The sequence below is a fragment of the Herpailurus yagouaroundi genome, unplaced genomic scaffold (assembly GCF_014898765.1).
Source record: "Herpailurus yagouaroundi ecotype Mexico unplaced genomic scaffold, PumYag 197, whole genome shotgun sequence".
Classification (NCBI taxonomy): domain Eukaryota; kingdom Metazoa; phylum Chordata; class Mammalia; order Carnivora; family Felidae; genus Herpailurus; species Herpailurus yagouaroundi.
The window spans coordinates 23,807,832-23,828,515 of record NW_024412428.1 but is presented as its reverse complement, the minus strand read 5'-3'; the positions used below and the strand labels follow the sequence as shown (position 1 = coordinate 23,828,515).

General features: G+C 39.2%; 1 protein-coding gene and 1 long non-coding RNA gene across 2 annotated transcripts in view; one reads left to right on the top strand and one right to left on the bottom strand.

Annotated features, from left to right (window-relative positions):
- The window catches only part of ESD (esterase D), a 26,576-nt gene extending 13,636 nt beyond the window's left edge, over nucleotides 1-12,940 (bottom strand). The window contains exons 1-7 of the mRNA XM_040448441.1: nucleotides 12,816-12,940; nucleotides 9,149-9,211; nucleotides 8,529-8,603; nucleotides 7,865-7,953; nucleotides 3,996-4,094; nucleotides 1,632-1,756; nucleotides 468-587 (exon numbers count right to left, since the gene is read on the bottom strand). Of these exons, the coding sequence (XP_040304375.1) occupies nucleotides 468-587; nucleotides 1,632-1,756; nucleotides 3,996-4,094; nucleotides 7,865-7,953; nucleotides 8,529-8,596 (501 nt within the window). The 5' untranslated portion in view covers nucleotides 8,597-8,603; nucleotides 9,149-9,211; nucleotides 12,816-12,940. The remainder of the gene's footprint in view (nucleotides 1-467; nucleotides 588-1,631; nucleotides 1,757-3,995; nucleotides 4,095-7,864; nucleotides 7,954-8,528; nucleotides 8,604-9,148; nucleotides 9,212-12,815) is intronic.
- Nucleotides 12,941-12,951: 11 nt separating this feature from the next.
- The window catches only part of LOC121012966 (uncharacterized), a 34,716-nt gene continuing 26,983 nt past the window's right edge, over nucleotides 12,952-20,684 (top strand). Inside the window, exons 1-2 of the long non-coding RNA XR_005782427.1 lie at nucleotides 12,952-13,133; nucleotides 17,054-17,221. This is a non-coding gene — a long non-coding RNA (uncharacterized LOC121012966). The remainder of the gene's footprint in view (nucleotides 13,134-17,053; nucleotides 17,222-20,684) is intronic.

Sequence of the window (20,684 nt, the reverse complement as noted above, 5' to 3'; positions counted from 1 at the left end):
TTTTTTATTTTATTTTATTTTTTTTAAATTTTTTTTTTCAACGTTTATTTATTTTTGGGACAGAGAGAGACAGAGCATGAACGGGGAAGGGGCAGAGAGAGAGGGAGACACAGAACCGGAAACAGGCTCCAGGCTCCGAGCCATCAGCCCAGAGCCTGACGTGGGGCTCGAACTCCCGGACCGCGAGATCGTGACCTGGCTGAAGTCGGACGCTTAACCGACTGCGCCACCCAGGCGCCCCTTTATAATGTTTTTAGTAGACCAAATGTGATAGAATTCCAATACTTCTGATTCTGGAGCATATCATTTTGTGTTCAGTTTAATGCTCTTCCCCTACAGCTCATTCCCAACACTAGAAAAGTTTAGTCCCAGTACTAATAATAATATCCTACTATCGCTCTTTGTAAAGTTCCTAATTGATATTATCCAAGAGAAATACTTGTCACTGGAAGCTTCGGTAATCTTACTTTGTACTTTCCAGGATTCTTCAGAGCACATATCAGAGCTCCGTGGCCTCCCATGGAGTGGCCAAAAATAGACATCCTTTGGGGGTCCACTGGAAAATTGGCATTTATGAGTTTGGGAAGCTAGAGAGAATTTAATAATATGACAGAAGGTATGAGAAGTAAGTTTAAACTTTTCCAAAGTTATATAAAATAATTACACAATCAATACTTCCAAATCTAGTCTTACAATAGTATGAACTAATAAAGATGAAAAAATAAAAATCTCAGGTAGACAAGGATTCTTAACGTAACACTGGAGAAAACCTGGTACATCCTTCTAGGAAAGCAGCATAAAGAAAATGATGCAGAAAGAACCTTTAAAATGTCTAAAATTCACTTCTTGGCATCTATTCTAAGGAAAAAGTCCTAAGGGGGGAAAAATGATACATAAAGACACTCAATGCAGTAAAACTTAATAGAGTAAAAAATATATGTAAATATGTAAGTATCCTATATTACAAAAAAGTAAATTATGACATGTGCTATCATATTATGAAATTATTAAGGTTATGTTACCAACAGAGTATTAGAAAATGTTTGTTTTATACAATTAAAAAAATGAACATGAAAAAAACTTTTATAATTCTAGGAAAACTAGTCATAGAAAAAAAGTCTGGGGTATACCAAAACATAGCTGTTATTTGGAGTGCAGAATAATGGATGATTAAAATTTTGTATCGTTGAGTTTTATGATGTACATATGCAAAATTTAGAAAAATGCATAAACTACACGTAAATATTATTAATAGAAGCAGTGATTTAGCTACTTATTTATCCTTTCTAACTAAGCCTTGGTAAATCATTATAAAATATGTCTGAATGAACTGGCTGCCAGAGAAATGAAAAGTTTTTTTATATATTGTTTTCTTTGTATCCTCTGGGTAGTGTATAAAGGTGTCAATATAATTATTACCCTCTTTAAAAGTGTACTTAATGTTAACTTCAATTGTAATAAGACTATTGTACAAGTAAACTTTAGAATGTTCACTAAGATAATAAATATGTACCAAATAGATTCAATACTACCACACCCCGATTTAAAATTCTCAGGACTAGAAGGACTCTGTGTCCCAAACCAAACTATTGGCAATCATCAGTTAATAAGTACAACACAAATGAAATTACCTCCTCGGTTATATAAGAATACATTCTGTAGTTAGTTTTCCAAGGATCTTCAGTGGCGTCCACATAAAACCCAGCACCAGTGCCAAAGTCCCAGCTCTCATCTTCTCCTTTAATATTGCAGCCACCTATCAAGGGAAAATCCTGTGGTTTCACCTACTTCGCAGTGATAACCTGTATTTCGTAAAACACTTTTAAATGAATCTGAAAGTTCATTTGCATCTGAGCTGATCGCCAACTATTGCAGTTCTCTGCCTCTTAGGGCACATACTTCCTGGCCCTCTTGTCCCTCAATAGGGCCATGTGACTAGTTCTAGTCAATGAGGCAAGGGAGGGAATGCCCTTTCAGGCTGGAGAATTCACTGCCAAGGTGAGGCACACTGATATTCTTTGTGAATGAAATGTCCTCCAATGTATTCTTTAAAAAAAAAAAAAATTTAAGTTTATTTATTTTTGAGAGAGACAGAGACAGAGTGTGAGCAGGGAAGGGGCAGAGAGACAGGGAGACACAGAATCCAAAGCAGGCTCCAGGCTCTAAGCTGTCAGCACAGATCCTGAACTCACAAACCATGAGACCATGACCTGAGCTGAAGTTGGTTGCTCAACCAACTGAGCCACCCAGGGCACCCCTATGTATTCTGAATATATGCTTCTTCACTGTTCACCTCTCAAAGGGCTTATATCCTCTATCCTTCTAAAATGTACTGAGACTCCTTCTCTGATGACCCCTCCCCTATTACCAACACTTCTTTTCAAGGGAAGGCAGACAAGATGCTTGTGCTGAGTTCACTATCTTGCACTGAAAATGTCTCCTAATGTATTTTGGAATCACTCCATCATGTTTCCCCTATTTATTCATCCCCCAATGAGATTTTCTTATAATCTTTTAAAATTTATTAGGTTTTATTTTATATACTTCTAGGTAGTTAAAAAGCCAATTGAGACTGTTAATAGAATTATGGTAATACGTAATTTCAGGGAAATGACCTCTTTGTAATACTCAGTTTACTCATCCAGGAACATGACATTTTTCCATTTATTAAAGTCTTCGTTTATGATCGTTGGCAGGTTTTGCAACTCTTTTAAAAAATAATTCTTCATATTTTTAAAGTTTATTCCTAGGCATTTAACATTTTTGATAGTACTCTGAATTACATTTTTTAAAAAGTAGGCTCCACACTCAGCATGGAGCCCAATGTGAGGCTTGAACTCATGACCCTGAGATCAAGACCTGAGCTGTGATCAAGAGATGGACACTTAACCAACACTTAGCCACCCAGGTGCCCCTGAATTAAATTTTTTATTACATTTCTAGTGAGACCTGTCTTGCGTTGGTGTATTATATGTGCTGTGAAAGGAAATGTACTACTTCCTAAGGCCCGCCATTTATCTTCCAGATAGTTTTAGCTGCCATTTTTTTAAACATAATTTATTGTCAAACTGGCTTACATACAACACCCAGTGCTCATCCCAACAAGTGCCGTCCTCGATGCCTATCACCCATTCCCCCCAGCCCCCGCATCCGCCCTCAGTTTGTTCTCTGTATTTAAGAGTCTCTTGTGGTTTGCACTCCTCCCTCTGTTTGTAACTATTTTTCCCCTTCCCTTCCCCCATGGTTTAAATTCCACTTCCAGGGGTGCCTGGGTGGCTCAGTAGGTTAAGCATCCGACTTTGGCTCAGGTCAGTTCACAGGTTGGAGCTCCACGTCTGGTGCTCACAGCTTAGAGCCTGGAGCCTGTTCGAATTCTGTGTCTCCCTCTCTTCTCTCTCTCTGCCCCTCCCCCGCTCACACTCTGTCTCTCTCTTAAAAATAAGTACACTTTAAAAAAATTAAAGACAAGTAAATTCCTTTTCCTGACACTTCTAGGGTCACAAAGTAACCTTTAATTCTGATGGACTAAGTTTTCAAATATTTGATGTTTTCATTTCTTCAATGTAAGCATTCTAGTTATTTATATTAAAATGAATGCACATTTCACTGTCTGATTGTTTGATGAAGAGAAGATGAAAAAAACCTAATTTTCATGTGACAAGGCAGTTTATCTTTGAAACAGAAAAACTTCTTATCCATCGTATGTTCTTTTGGCACTGGTGCCAATATGGTATATTAACCAAGTTGCTCAATCTCTGTTTTGAAGCGTCTTCATCTATAAAATGGGAATAGCAAAACTGTCTGTTCTTGTAAGAGTGATGTCATGAGTAAAATTCGCAATGAGGAAAATATATAGCGCAGTCTTTCATAATCATGATTATCACCTGAAAGGCTGAGATAATAGCAAAAATATGAAATACATTGTATAGCGTTACACAACTTATACTTTAAAGATTCATATTTTTACAAAGAATATCTGGAACGAGAACACTTACGAGGGCTGGTATCTGGAGCAATGACGACAAGGCCATGTTCTGAGGCAGCTTGATGATAACCAGACTTTGATATGAAATTTTGTTCCGTGCAAGTTAAACCTGCAGATGAATAGATTATTTCATGCTATACTGTGGATAGCTGATAAGAGTTAATCCCTATATGATATGGGAAAACGAGCTCACTTACTATCAATAAAAGGCTTTTTTTTAAAAGAAATAATTCTAAAGAAGATAATAAAGTTCCCTTTCTTGTAAAATGTACAACAGTATTAATCAAGAAATGTCTTAGGTTAAATGCTCCCATAGCTGTCCTTTCAAAGTCACTCACTGAAGTTTTAATTACTGAAATCCTTAGGACCAGATGTATTTGGGAATCAGAATTTTTCAAACTGGAGAATGTTATATCAACCCGACTGGGGTGCTGTCAAACATGCCAGTTAAATGTGTTACTATTCCTGCATTAAAACATAAATACAATAAGTCATCATAATACTATAAATAACTTACAATTTTTTTATATATGAGTAGTCCTCAGCTACAAAATTCTGCCTGCTCATCTCTGTATTCTTCACTGATTTAAAAGAGAAATGGTCGCCATGTACCTTCCTTAAATTTTAGCCCGTCTTTACAGCTGTTTCTTCCATTTTTCCTATCTAGCCTTTTCAGACATGTGATCGAAGAGATGACTGAATTTTCTTACTATAGGAGCCTAATACTATAATGACGTGAGAATGGCCAAGAATAAACTGGCAATAAATGACTGAGCTAAGTACTGCCCAACCTAACACACCTTTTCCCGTGTCCAATGCTAAATATTCCACTACATCTGATGATTAGCAACATCAAAGCTTACTGGTACGCATGACTCAGAATGAATTAACTATGGAACACTTTTATAGTTTCTATTTATCCCCTAACAGCCAGCACAGGGACTTATGAAATAGTTGCTAATGAAGATTAAATTCATAATTACAAGATACAAAGTTACAAGTATCATGGTATAAAGCGTTATGGGAGTTTATGTTTAAACTGTGAGGACATACCTACTTTCACTAGTCATGGCAGAGTACAGAGTCCTTGTTTGTCTACCATGTTCCTTCCCAGTACGTCTTCCAGAGATACTGGAGCCGTATCATGAAGGAGAGCTGCCCCAAATACTGCTAAAAGGTTAGCACTCTTGCTGACCTTAATGTAAATGTGTTTAGAGGCAAGGTGATAGTGTAAAAAGAATGTCTGAAAAGGATTTCAGACAGGATCTCATTCTAAAGATGTTCCTCAGCCACTCATTGCCTAACCAAAATTAGGCAAGTAAGCTGAATATTCTGAGTCTCAGTTCTTTCATTTCAAAAATGGGGATAATACTGCTTATGTTTATCTTATACTATGGCTGTGAGGATTAAATGTGGTAACATGTAAAAAGCCTTGAATTGTGCCTCGGACACAGTGCACAGTGTCTTACGCTTAAGAAATGTCAATGTATAGAGACCAGAGAAAAATTTGTTGTTTTCTAGTCAGAACACAAATTCCTTGATTAATGTAGAAGGGAATAAACTGTAGACTCCTAGAAGGGAAGATAATTCTACTAGCAGAATTACTCTCACAAGTAAAAAGACAGTTACGAACTAATATCCACTAGATCAACTATATTTTCTATGAAGAGCTTTGAGGGTTTTTTTGGTTGGTTGACAGGTTTATTGAGGTAGAATTCAGATGCCATAGAAGTATACAGCTCGACTGTTGGTATATTTACAATTATGGAACACTACCACTATCTAATTTTAGAACATTTCTATCACCCCAAAAAGAAACCCCATACCCATCTGTGGTCGCTCCTATTTTCACCCAACCCTCCCTCCACGACCTTAAGTGGAGGAATTTAGGGCCTTATTATTATAGTACCTCTTACACAATACCCTCCTGGTACTTCTGATTTGGTTATCTTTCTTTCAGCCAAGAGACAGGTCTCCAGCGGCTGCCGCCAGAAAACAAAATGCAAAAAGAATAAGAGAAGGACTAAATCCAGTGCCAGGCTATGAGTCAGACAACTTGTTCACTCTGTCAAGGGATCTTGGGTAATGTATAACTTCTCTGGGCCTACAGAATAGTTATCTATTTTCTCTTTTTGTTTGTTTGTTTTAATTTTTTTTTTTTTTTTACATTTATTTATTTTTGATAGGCAGAGAGAGAGAGAGAGAGAGCACAAGCAGGGGATGGGCAGAGAGAGAAGGAGACACAGAATTCGAAGCAGGCTCCAGGCTCCGAGCTGTCAGCACAGACACCGACGCGGGGCTCAAACTCACAAGCCACGAGATCGTGACCTGAGCTGAAGTCTGACGCTCAACCAACTGAGCCACTCAGGCGCCCCAGTTACCTATTTTCTAAGGTGGTCTTCAGCTATACAATACTGTTTCTAAAACAAACATGCAATTTTGTTCTTTCTTTTGCTTTTGGCAATACTTGTTGCTCTTCTAGCAAAATCAGATTGCTTTTTCAACCACAGAAATGGGCCGCTGGGTTACAATCACACAGACACTTAATTTTTGCCTTTTATTTATTTACTTAAAAAATTTTTACCTTTTATTTATTTATTTATTTTTAATTTTTTTTTTCAACGTTTATTTATTTTTGGGACAGAGAGAGACAGAGCATGAACGGGGGAGGGGCAGAGAGAGAGGGAGACACAGAATCGGAAACAGGCTCCAGGCTCTGAGCCATCAGCCCAGAGTCCAACACGGGGCTCGAACTCACGGACCGCGAGATCGTGACCTGGCTGAAGTGGGACGCTTAACCGACTGCGCCACCCAGGCGCCCCTAAAAATTTTTACCTTTTAAAATGAAATATGTATTTTCATTTTAAAAGACTGGTATTTGGGGCTTATCCTTGATAAAACATATGTTAAGTGGGAATTTATTAAAATCAAAGATATAAGCAATTTTAAGGTAACAAAAAGAGCACTCTATGATATAATTTGATTTCTACAGAGTGTCTCCTTACAATGTTTGCTTCTAAAGATAAAATACCAACAACATCTTGTGAAATAAGTTAGCAGGGAGCTTCAAACTACTGGTGGCAAAGCCTTACTGTCTCATAATCCATCCTATAGTCTTTAATATTCACCACTGCTTAAGAAGCTTTAGTATTCTTTTGTGATTTCCCAGACTGTTGCCAGAGAAGATTGGTGGTGTCCAATTAAAACATTCTAGAGAAGGCTCTAAAGAAGTTATTTGCTGGTAGTTTCTAAGTAGTGTATCGTGGGTGCTCTGGTGTTTTACCTAATATTGTTCTATTTGAGTGGTAAAATCTCCATAGACTTCCAAAATTCTTAGGTAGGTACAAGTTAAGTAATTTTTCTTTCTTCTTTTTAAATAATGTTTATTTATTTATTTTTGAGAGAGAGAGAGAGAGAGAGAGAATGCACAGGGGAGTGGCAGGGAGAGAGAGGGAGAGAGAATGAGAACAAGAGCAAGTGAGAGATTGATTCCCAAGCAGGCTCCACACTGTCAGTCCTGAGCCTGACACGGGGCTGTAACCGACGAACCGTGAGATCATGACCTGAGCCAAAGTCGGATGCTTAACCGACTGAGCCACCCAGGTGCCTGAATAAGTAACATTTCCAAGCTCTTGCCATTGAGTCCAGAATTTTACATTTTCTGTTAAATTACTTGGTTTAACTTTAAAAGAAGTGAAATAAATGTAATTCCATAGGGCTGAAGTTATTCTCAGGATAAAGTAAGAGTTGACTATAAGAGGCTCCTAAAGTCCTATAAATGGCTCAGAAAGCACACGAGGAAATCAAGATAAAAGAGTAAGATGAACCAGTTAAAAACAAAAAGAAACTCCTTCCAAAACTTAAATGCATAATACTTACCAGACAGCCAATACAGCGCAGGGCATTTGCCAGTTTCTGCCTTGGGTGGTAAGTAGATCGCGAATTTCATTTTGCAGTTCAGTTCAACACTGTAATTTTAACAGCCACAACAAAAAAATCAATGTCTCAGACTGGTTAAGACAGAAACATAAAAATAAGTGTTTTAATGTACAAAATAAGTGATTCTACCAATATTTAAGGAACATAACTTGATCCTTAAAGAATGGGGCCAAATTAGCATACTGATCTATTAACCAACTTGAGTCTTTGCTGTGCATGGCACGTAAGTCACTTGGGGGATGGGGGAATAAATTAAAAGAATAAATGTAACATCCTCAATGTAGCACTAATATTACTAAAAGAGAAACTTTTTCTGTTTCTAAAGAAATGTATGAAATAACAAATCAGCTTTTATAAAAAATGAATTCTAAAGATCTTAAATTACATTTTTGCTCATGGGCACTGAAATGTACCACATCTTTGTTTGTCACTCATATTGTATTATAATCACTAATATCACAAATGAGGTAATTTTGACAAGAACTATATGCATTTTTCTACGTAAACAGTAATTTTGTGCAACAGTGATCGTTCATGGGCCTATTAAGGAATCAAATAGAAGCTGGATGAAAGATATCTAAAATTAGATCTTCTTAGTAATTACCTGTCATGTTCAAAAACTTTCTGCAATCCTCCAAAGCACTTGTTACTGGAAATCTGTTTCAATGCCATTCTTCTCCTATTAGTAAAGATCAAGCTCATTCATTTCTACATTCATTCTTGAAAAATTTGAAAACTCATTTTCAGATAGATTATCAAACATGCAACTGTTTTCCACTTAGAATATTTTTTCACATGCTAATTTTCTCTGATAAGTAACATTAAGAAACTGACTCACTTTCATGCACACAATTATACTTGTTATGCACTTCAGGAAACTTTAGTACTTTAGTATGTCATTACTAATTTGCCTAATTTATTAACAAGCTTTTTTTTTTCTTTTTCTGGACTGCTCCAAATTCTTTTCAGAAAGAATTTTAATTATTTTATCTCCCTTTTGTTCTGCCCCTCCCCTGCTCATGTGCGCGCTCTCTCTCTCTCTCTCAAAAATAAATAAACATTAACAATTTTTTAAAAAAAATTGCTAATAGTTTACCTGTCAACTCTAACAAAGGAATCAAAGAATTGGTATTACTGATTATGGCTGATTTTAAAATGGGAGGAGAATGATGTAACAATAACCATTTTGATAACAGTAAGCGAAAACATTTATTGAGCACTTACAGCGTGATCGCCACTCTGTGATATGCTCACCCCGATCAAATTCCTCGTCCCAGGAGAGTTTTTCTGAGAAAGCAATGTACAGCTTTTAGATCAACAATTTTCCTTTTAAAAACATTAGTGAATTAAAAGTGCAGCTTATCGTTGGGAGATTTTGAAGTTTGGTAATTCTTTTCTCTCCAATAAATCTTTTAAATGTCATAAATAGTTTTAAACTTAAATGTTAAAATACCACACATTATTAATTTTGAATGATACGAAAAAAGCTGGAAAAGCATCCTTACCCTAAGTGCCCGCTGAGCAAAGAAGAATCTTCTGATTTGTATCTCTTGAGGAAGGTTCCCTTCCCCTCCTTATTACAGACGAGCCAAACACACTGAATAGAAAATCCTCAGAGACTGGAAACAGGTATTACCACTCTAGTTTTCTTCTCAATGAATATGTTCTACATAATTTCTACTGATATGCTGGGTTCTACAGTACGCTGATCAGTTGTGGTGTTAGGGTCACTCTAAAAAAATACTTAACAATAATCTTAAAAAGTTAATCTTGGAAATGTCTTTGCAAAATTAAAAAAAATTAGTTTAAATTCCATCTTTTAGTAATGTCCTCAGTAAATCCAAATACTTAGTTTTGCATTGGAAAGCTGGGATTTGAACCAGGAAGCCTGACAATAGGACGTCTACTCTACTGCTATGCTCTCCTTTCCTTGGAGGGTCTTTAAATACTCTCTTTGTTAGACACTCTGAGATTGACTAATTTTATAGGATTAGGGTTTACAATTATAGAGACATTACCTTCTATCACAGGTATATGCATTTAATCTATAAAAGATCAATTTTTAACAAAGTTTATAAATGTTATTAATTATTGACTATTAACTTCAGCTATTCTTATTCATGATCCTAACTTAAATAATACACTGACAAAGACAGATGCATAATTTTAGCATATATACATAAGACCAAGGAATAAATTTTTTTGCTGAATTATTCTATAAGGATGTCCTATTAAATTTAGTAAGGACTGTCTGCTTTCCCAGGCCATGATACATCTAGTAGATAAGAGATAACTAATAATTATTTGTTCAATTAATGAATAACTTATTTTATTAACTTCAGACTACCAATTATATGCAAGTTTAAAAAAATTGTTTCTTAGCATTTCTTTATTTTTGAGAGAGAGACAGACGGAGTGCAAGCAGGGGAGGGGCAGAGAGAGAGGGGGACACAGAATCTGAAGCAGGCTCTGGGCTCTGAGCAGTCGGCACAGAGCCCGACATGGGACTTGAACCCACAGACCACACAAGATCATGACTGGAGCCAAAGTCAGACTCTTAACTGACTGAACCATCCAGGTGCCCCTCATCCAACTTTCAAAGTAACATATAAGAAATATAAATTTACCTGACCAAATGCTACTTGCCTTTTTGTCTGCACCAATCCTCGCCTCAGAGAGAACTTGAGAGCTGGGTTCTCCTACTCCTGCCCCTTCTCCCTTTCCTTTTCTCTTCACACACACTTGCCCTGCCTCCCCATTCCCTATGTTTCTACCACATTTTCTAGGTGGAAGAATCAAATTCTGCATCTCTAGATCCAATCGTTCTCACACATTAGTGCCAGAATTTAAATGTCTTGCTGGACCCTTCTTCCAAGACATGTCACCAGCTAACAAAACTCAACACATCTGGGGCATCAGGGTAGCTCAGTAGGTTGGTTAACCATCTGACTCGATTTCGGCTCAGGTCATGATCTCATGGTTTGTGAGTTTCAGCCCCACATGGGGCTCTTCACAGACAGTGCAGAGCCTGCTTGGGCAGAGCCTTCTACCTCTACCTCTATCTCTGCCCCTCCTGCTCTCTCTCTCTCTCAAAAAATAAATAAACTATTAAAAAATTTAAAAAAAAAACAACCCTCAACACATCTAAAATGAAGTGTCTGTGTCCCACCTTCAAACCATTTTCTTTCCTTTGTTTGCCTCTCTTTTCATCCATGCCTGTCTATATGTGAAATGTCTTAAAGTTACTCCTTTGAATTCTCACTGCTACCATCCTAATTATACACAAGAAATGAAAACTTAGGCTCCTGCTTTGTTTCTTTCTTGTATATCCCACTAAAATCAATCCTGCATGGAAGCCTAGGGCTTCAATACATGAATTTATTGCTTAATGGATACCTATACACATTACATATTCAGGCCTAACATGGCCTGCATGCAATTGCTGGTCATTTTGATTTATTTTTTATTTTTAAAAACTGTGATTAAAAAACACATACCATGAAGTTTACTGCCTTAACCATTTTTAAGTGTATAATTCAGTTGTGGTAAGCATGTTCTATCAATTTTAAAAACATGGTTAGCCTGCCCACATTAACTAGCAGATGAGAAATCTTGGCCATCTTCAGGCTGCTGCTACAGGTGTAAGGCTTATCCGACTCACCTAGTGGTTGAAACCCACTAAGTTATTGAAACGAAAAATAATGCAACTAATTATATATATATATTTTCAGGTTTGAGGCCATTAAAACTTCATAAAATTGAAACTATGAAGAAATGACAAAAGGTAAATAAAGACGAATAAAACTTTGGTTTATTTTGGTGTATATATAATACTTGCCCTACTTTGGTAATATACTTTGGTCCCATTTTAACTGCGGTACTAAGCATAATCTCTTTTCCTTTATAAACATTCACATGACTGGCCCACATATACATTTCTTAATCCACCGTGGGAGGAAAAAATACAGCATCCACGAATTCCAAACACGTTAACTTCGCTCTCAAAAGTGTCTTCAACGGTCCCACATTACTTTTTTGGCCTCACTTTCTATTACCTTAAATCAGTCAAACTCAATTATGCACAATCCTAGTACAGCCTGGATGTTTCCACTGGGTGGCTTTACTCAACGCTATGGTTTAACAATTTCAGAGTAGGTTCCGGGGCCAGACCCTCCAGGTTAAAATTCCGGCTTCACCACGTATATCTAATATGTATAATACCTAATACGATAGAATAGTCGTGATTGCTCCCGAGACTAAATGAGTTAATTCACTACTGGTTGTGACACTGCTGACTATGATATGCATGCAAATGTTAGTTATTATTATTCCAGCAACTTTGAATGCCCTCCTTCAAGGTCCGCTCCAATGCCAGCTCCCTGGCAACGCCTTCAGGGGTGACCTCCGGACCCCTCCAGAACTCGCAAAACATTTACGACACGAACAGACGTACAAAGCGCTCGCTGACCCCTGAACGGGGCGCTTGGCAGGGCCGCTAGCGCTTTGGGGTCTGTTTCTCTATAAACTGGGTACACATCTACCTCATGCAGTGGAGATCGGGTCAAAGGGCGGGGAAAATCTATGCAAACTGGAAAGCGCTAAATAAACGTAGCGGAGACCGTAGGCCCGAGCACCCCATTCTTGGAAGTTCAGTGAAAGAAACGGATTCGAGACGAGGCCTGCGTCTGCAGCCAAGGTCCTGGCCTCGGTGCCCAGCTCGGCCTCCGGCCTCGGCTCGATCGCAGGCGGGATCCCGGCCGCAGTTTCCGCGATCAAGCCTGCGGCGCCACTGGCCTCAACGTCCGCCCGGACCGGGCCCCGCCGCCTCGCGGGTGTAGTCCGAACCGCAGGCGAGCCGAGGACATCCAGGCCTCAGTCCAGGCAGTCTTACCTCTCGGAGTCACCGCGGCAAGGAAAGGGGCGGCAGCGGGAGCGCAAAGGCGGGGCCTCATCATGGCGGCCGGGGCCAACGTTTGGGGGAGCCCATCCTTGACCACGCCCCCGTCGGGCCCGCCCACTTACGGGTCTTTGCTCTTGTGTCCCTTCTCCCGCGCGGGGTCAAGCCACAGCCACGCCCCTCGGCTCTGCCACGCCGTCTCCGCCCTCCTTCACCGCGCGCTGCTCCGCCGCCCAGCTGTCGCGGGCTCCTCTTCCTGCTCCTCCTGGCCCAGCGTCCCTTCGTGAAGGACCAGCTCGTCCACCGACCCGGGTTGTTCCCGGAGGCCTGAGGTCTGGCCCCACTTAACTGGTGGAAAGGGTTTACACGTAGGCTTTGAAATTATTTAAAAACCAGGTTATATTAGGGAGCCTGGAAGCCCCCAGGCCCCCAAATCTTTCCAGTTCACCTTCCTGAGAGCTGGAGTTCAACAAGCTGCGTTTTTATTATTTATTCATTTTTATTTCCAGTGTAGTTATCATAGTGTTACGTTAATTTTAGGTGTATAATATGATTCAGCAGTTCCATGTATTGCTCAGTGCTCATCAAGTTAGGCATACTCTTTTTTTTTTTTTTTTTAATTTCTTAAAGTTTATTTACTTTGAGAGAGAGCACGCTGCGCGCTCAAGTGGGGGGGGGGGGCGGAGAGAGAGAGAAAGAGAGGGAGAGAGAATCCTAAGCAGGCTCTGCACAGCGCAGAGCCAGACCCCACAAACCCTGAGATCATGATCTGAGCCAAAGTCAGAGGCTTAAGGCACTGAACCACCCAGGTACCCCTGGGTAAGCATACTCTTAATCCCCTTCACATGTTTCACCTATCCCCGCCCCCAACCCACATCAAACATCATTTTTAAACCTCCAGTGCCAGGCACAGAGAAGGAGCTCCACCAATGTTCTGTTTTCTCCCTTCTTTGAATAGAACTTACTCGAATTAATAGTTGCTGATTGATAGTTTACAGCAAATCTTCCTTTGATTTTTTGATATGATTTAATTGAACTGATTGTTAGTGTAGTTTGTTGCCTTTTGAGAACAATTAAATCTGATCACAGCTTTTTTTTTTTTTAAAGCTAAACAGTGTAAATGATACAATCTGAAAGGCAGGACTAATTTCATGGGTGTGCAAACCGTGCAGAACAGGGTCCCTATCTCAGAAGGACCCTTCACTTGGTACAGTTCTCTGCTTGGTGTGATTATTTTCTGTGCCACATGGTTAAAATGATTTTAAAGAGGGGTTCCCATATTTTCATATGGCACTGAACCCTGCAAATTATTGTGGTTAATCCTGCTGAAAGGACTGTGGGTGACATGACCTCTGGGAGCTGACATGGATGCCAGAGTCTGTCCTGTGGCCCAAGCCCATTTTGTCATAACGACCTGTGGACTAAATCTGTGCACCTGCAGATCAATTGAGACTCAGTCTGAAAATAATGTTTAATCAAAATAAAGCTTTTATTCTGGGAAAGTGAAGTTGAAGTGAAGTGAAATTTCTTTTTACTTTCTATTGTTTTTATTTATTTACTTATTTTGAGAGAGAGAGAGAGAGGGAGAGAAACTGTGAGTGAGGGAAGGGCAGAGAAAAAAAGAGAGAGAGAATTCCAAACAATCAACATAGAGCCCTTAATGGACTGTGAGATCATGACTTGGGCCAAAGTTGGATGCTTAACCAACTGAGCCATCCAGGGGCCCCTCTATTGTTTTTAAATATAAATCACAGAAAAGGGAATTTTCTCTAAACTGAGCTTCACAACAAAACAGAACACCTGGGTTTGCAAGTTATTTCAAAGTGATAGGAAATATTTGAAGAAAGTTAAAGGGTGTTTATTTAATCAATTAATTGCTGTGGGGTGCAAACTAACCTAATGAGCATGAAGTCGTTTATGCAAGGGTTCTGGTGTTAATACAATGTGATAATAACCAGAACTAAAATTTCTTTTACTCCACATAAATAATAAGTGATCCAGTAAATTTCTGTTTCTGCTTTAAAATATTATGTACTCATATACATGCATGGAAGCAAAGTAGGCTGAAATAATAAATTAAGGTTGATATTTCTCATAACAAAACTAGTAATAAAAATGGCTGAATATTAACTACTTAAAGAAGTAGACCCCAAATGATCTGTAAATATGTGGCTGAGAAGATTTAAGGACTCTGTCTGAACTAAAATAAATAGGGTGTAATCTTAGGGAGGCAACAAAGATCATGAAAGAGAGAAAAGCTCAACTCTGCTTAAGGTCTTTGGGAAAGGAGACAGAAAAGGCACCACACATACATGAAGAATGGTATAATCTGTTGGACGTCAGCACTGTGCTACTTGAGAAGAGTTCTTATGGCTTCTCCACAGACTTGATCAGTGTTTCTCAATGTTGGCACCATTGACATTTAGGACCAGATAATTTTTGGCTGTGGGAAACTATTCTGGGCATTGTGAGATGCTTAGTAGCACCCTGCCCTTTGTCCACCAAATAACAAGAGGACTCCCAGACCTCCCCTTACCTCCAAGCTTGAATTTTACTCTGAGGCTAATATAACCAGATGAACTTTCTTTTGCTTCCTGTGCATCCAAGCTGTGATGACCACAATGTCCCTAGATCTTGCCAAATGTCCACTAGTTTGGTGGGGGGGAGGGTGGGGGAGGGTGGGAAATTTGCCCCCATTTGAGAAACTCTGGCCTAGGTAAACATTTTCCAAAACTCCTTTTATTCTGATTCTGTCTGTTCTCATCTAATGACATTTTAGAAAAGAATAGCCCTCATTATTATTTAATAAATCAGAATTTGGGTTAATAATGTATTAGTCTCTGGAGAATCTAATTGGGGTGACTCATTCTCTAAGAGACTGTTCACCTTTGAATGTGATACTCACCTTATAAAATTGAGTTTCTAAATATGTATCGCTGAAGACCAGATTTTGAACCATGAGAACTCAACCCAGTACTGCAAATGTGTAGCCCTATGTCAGTGTCGCATCCCAACATTATGACCTTAATTCTAACTGCAGAGTTCAGTAGAATGAGTACAGATGAACCTTAGTGAAGATTATCTAACTCCCACACTCGTATTGACAAATGTCCAAATCTCACAGACTGTTTTCCATTTTATTTCTCAATGTCGTTTTTTTTTAATTTCTTAAATCCTAAAGCTTGTATTTCTTTTCCACCACACATTCACTCCTTACTTGTAACTCCTTACTTGTCTCAAAAAGATCAAGAGTGACATCAGATGGTGAACAGATCCATGAAAAGGTGCTCAACATCACTAATCGTCAGGGAAATGTAAATCAAAACCATTAGATACCACCTCAAACCTGTTAGAATGGCTAGACTCAAAAAGACAAGAAATGACAAGTGTTAGTGAGAAGGTGGAGAAAAGAGAACACTCATGCACTGTTAGTGGGAATGTAAATTGGGGCAGCCACTATGAAAACAGGATGTTGTTTCTTCAAAATATTAAAAATAAAACTACCATATGATCCAGCAATTCCATTTCTGGGTATTTATCCAAAGGAAACATACTAACTTGAAGAGATATCTGCACCCCCTCCCCCAACGTTCGTTTCGATGTTACTTATAATATCTAAGACATGGAAACAATCCAAGTATCTATAGATGGATGAATGGATAAAGAAAATGTGGTGTGTGTGTATACACACACCCACACACACACCCACACACACACACTAGAATATTAATCAGCCATAAAAAGAAGGAAATCTTGCCATTTGTGACAAAATGGATGGAACTTGAGGGTATTATAAGTGAGGTAAGGGGGTGCCTGGGTGGCTCAGTTGGTTAAGCCTCTGACCGGCTCAGATCTTGCAGTTTGTGGGTTTGAGCCCCGCATCAGGCTCCGTGCTGACAGCTTGGAGTCTGGAGACTGCTTCAGATTCTGTGTCTCCTTCTCTTTCTCTGCCCCTCTGCAACTCCTGCTCTGTCTCTCTCTCTCTCTCAAAATTAAATAAACATTAAAAAACTTCAAAAAATAATAAGTGAAGTAAGTCAGAGAAAGGCAAAAACTGGCTCACCTACATGTATGTGATCTCTCTTAAATGTAGAATCCTAAAAATTAATAATAATAACTCCAAGCTCATAGGTATAGAGAACATATTGGAGGTTGTCAGAGTTAGGCAATTGGGGGTGGGCAAATGGGCAAAAGCTCAAGTGGATTAAAGCTACAAATTTCCTATTACGTAGTTAAGTCCTGGGAGGCAGCTCAAGATGGCGACCCAGGAAGACCCTGAACTTATTTCCTGCCACGGACACAGAGAATCTGCAATTACATATGGAACAATTTCCTCTGAAAAAGACCTGAAAGCAAGCTGAGAAACTCCTTCACTTGGGCAAATGAAAACATCGGAGCAGGTATGAGAGAGGCTGGGATAAAAGCTCACCTTTAACTTCCCTCCCACGGTGACTCACAATTAGAAGGAATCCCACAAACTTGAAGTTTCTCTGTGAGGAATGATGAGTTTGTATCCCACATCAGGCACCCCCAACTTTTAAGACCTGCATCCGAGACAGGAACCCACAAAACATCTGGCTTTGAAAACAAACAAGGCCCGAGTCCGTGAGACCAGAAGGGAACCAAGGAGCGGCCCTTAAAGGGCTCCCGCAGACTCAGCTGCGCCAGCGTCTAGAGCAGAAGCAGCTCTTTGAAAAATACCCAGAATTTAGGTGAAAGAGATTCAATTGCTAATTTTAAAGGCTCCCCGGAGGGGCAGGGGCCTGTTGGGATACTCCCAGCGATAGCACTGGTGGCAGGCGCCATTTTCCTTTTTTTCCCCTAGACCTTTTTTCTTTCCTTGGTGGGCGCCTTCCGGCTCTCCCTCTGCCGCACTCCACAGCCTCAGTGTCTCCCGGACGGGAGCTTTCACACAGTCTGGTGCCCCAGGTTTTGCAGTGAGAAACCAGGGGAAGCTCCTTGATGGGCTGGCTCTGGAGGGAAGAGCACCAGACTTGCACCCCTACAGCCCTGCGCTGATAGACTGCAACACAGGCCTGTCTTTCGGAGGAGGAGGCCTACTTTGCTTTTTCTGGAGCTTTGGCCTGGGAAACAGGCTACACTTCTGTTCTTATCTCTTTCTAAAGAGCTCAACGTCCCCAGCCAAATGAGTACCACCTTGACCCTGCCTTTCACTGATTTCAAAGCTTTGTAAAAAATTACATATTGCCAGTTTCATGATTTCAGTTAGATTCATCCAAGTTTTTAATGCATTTTAGTTGTAATATTACATATAATATTATATTAATCATATAAAAATTTATTTGAGAAGTAGAACGCTTAGAAAATATGGAATAGTGGAAAAAGAAAATTAAATCACCAATAATCCGACTGGTTAAGAGAGAATTTGGTTTAATTTCTCTGATAGGTCTTCCGTTCATTCAAGTTTTGAAACCACTTGCATGCATAATTTTTTGTGCCTGACAATTTTTTGGAAGCTGCAGTGAAATATTTTTTACCTTCTAACATAATTACTTAGATTTTAAATGTCTGTTTTTAAAAAGGATAATTTTGATAATTTGTATTTTCAAAAACAATCTATTTTATCCCATTTTATATTTTTTGGCATTGAAAAATTTAAATCTCCACTCCTGTGTTTATCACATTTTTTTCCTTGTTAGTTTTGAATGTTTGTGTTCTTTCTTTTTTTGCTTGATTCTTTCATTCAGATGGGAATTTTTTTTAGTTGACTTTTTTAAAGAACAATTCTTAGATTCACAGTTAAGGTTTTAAAATGCAAAATATAGATTTATTCTTACAAAAGGAATTATTGGATCAATGGTTTTGGACATTTCTACTGCTCTTGAAATAAATGTACTGCCAAATTGCTTTCTAGACAGTTCATAAAACTCATATGCAGTATTTATTTCTCTGTTTTATGAACTGGGTCATAACTGTCAATTATACTTCAATAAAGTTGGAACAAAATTTTTAAAATGTAGGGGCCGCTTTTAGGCAACCAACTTCAGCAATGGAAACCTGAGTAAGGTGGAAGAGACCACAGTGACCCCCTTGACTGAATACAAGCAGGCCCATTAGGACACACCTCTAAATACCCATAAGCTCTAGCTGACCAATGTGACCAATGTGTTACTTACACCCAGACATAGATACCAAAAAAGGGAAAATTCTGCACCTCCCCCCTTCACTATAGTCCTGTACCACTCACTGCCTTGTGGCAGTCTCTCCTTTGCTCTCCTGACAGCTGCTCCCTTACAGTATATTCAAATAAATTCCTATCTCCTTTGTTCTGCTTTAAGCGGGTTGTATTACTGCCCATTCTGTCAGCCCCTCCCTGATCAGGCTGCCTCACAGAAAACCACAAAACCAAGTTGGGTTATAGTATGTATTTTTTCTAAAACTATGCCATCGTTTACTTTTTAATAGCTGTCAAGTGTTTCCTTCAATGATGTACCATATTTTACTTAACCAGTGCCTTATCATTCTGGGGAGCTATGCTGCATTAAAAACTACCCTAAAACCTAGTCATATGAAATACCATTTTGTTGTGCTCACCCCGTGGATTAGGAGTTCAGACAGAGTACAGTGGAGATGATATATCTCTGATACATGATGTCTGTGGCCTCAGCTGGGGTCACCCAACAGCCAGACAGACTCAACAACCAGGGAATGGAATCACTGGTAGGTATTTTCACTCACTGTCTGTGGTTGCTGCTGGATCTTGTCCAGAGCACTTACCTCTCCATGTGGTCTGAGCTTCCTCACAGTATGGCAGCTTGAGTGCAGTTAGACATTTTTCATGGCGGCTGACAGTCCTAAAGGTGAATGCCCCCAGAGTACCAGGCAGAAGCTGCATGGCCTTTTTTGGCCTAGTGTTACTTTTGTTGCACTCAGTCGGTCATGGTAGTCACATCAGGAGAGGGGACATAGACCCCATCTTTTGAAGGAAGAAGTGTCAGAGACTTTGTGGATAAAACCACCACATCTATTATGAATAGTTAGGTCATTTACGATTTTGTTCATTACAACATAGCAGTGAACATGTGCATACATGTCTGCATGCACTCGGTAAGAGTTCCTACAGGGCATATTTCCCATAAATATAATTGCTGCTCCATGGGGGTGCACATGTAGAATTTTGATAAATCTACCTAATATCTCTCCCATAGGGTGTTGCCAAATTTATGCACCCTCTACAATATGAAAGAAGTTATTTCTTTACCACTTTCCTGACACTAACCTATATATATTTTAAATTTTAACCCTGTTATTGAGGAGTGATTGGCATGCAAAAAGCTGTTGATATTCAATCTATACAACTTGATGTTAAAACTTTGGTAGACATTCCATATTGGTTTCCCAAAACATTGTTCTAATTAGACTTCCACCAACAATATAGGAGTGTGTCCGTTTCTAATGAACATCACCAATTCTGCAGAAGATCATTCTCTTGCTAATCTGATGAAAAAATTTGTATTTACCTGGTTTTTGAGAAAGCTGAGTATTCCTAAGTTTGTATTCCTTTTTCCACTTTAAAAAAATTTTTTTATACATTAAAAAAATTTTTTTTTTAATTTACATCCAAATTAGTTATTATATAGTGCAACAATGATTTCAGAGGTAGATTCCTTAATGCCCCTTACCCATTTAGCCCATCCCCCCTCCCACAACCCCTCCAGTAACCCTGTTTGTTCTCCATATTTAAGTCTCTTATGTTTTGTCCCCCTCCCTGTTTTTATATTATTTTTGCTTCCCTTCCCTTATGTTCATCTGTTCTGTGTTTTAAAGTCCTCATATGGGGGCGCCTGGGTGGCGCAGTCGGTTAAGCGTCCGACTTCAGCCAGGTCACGATCTCGCGGTCCG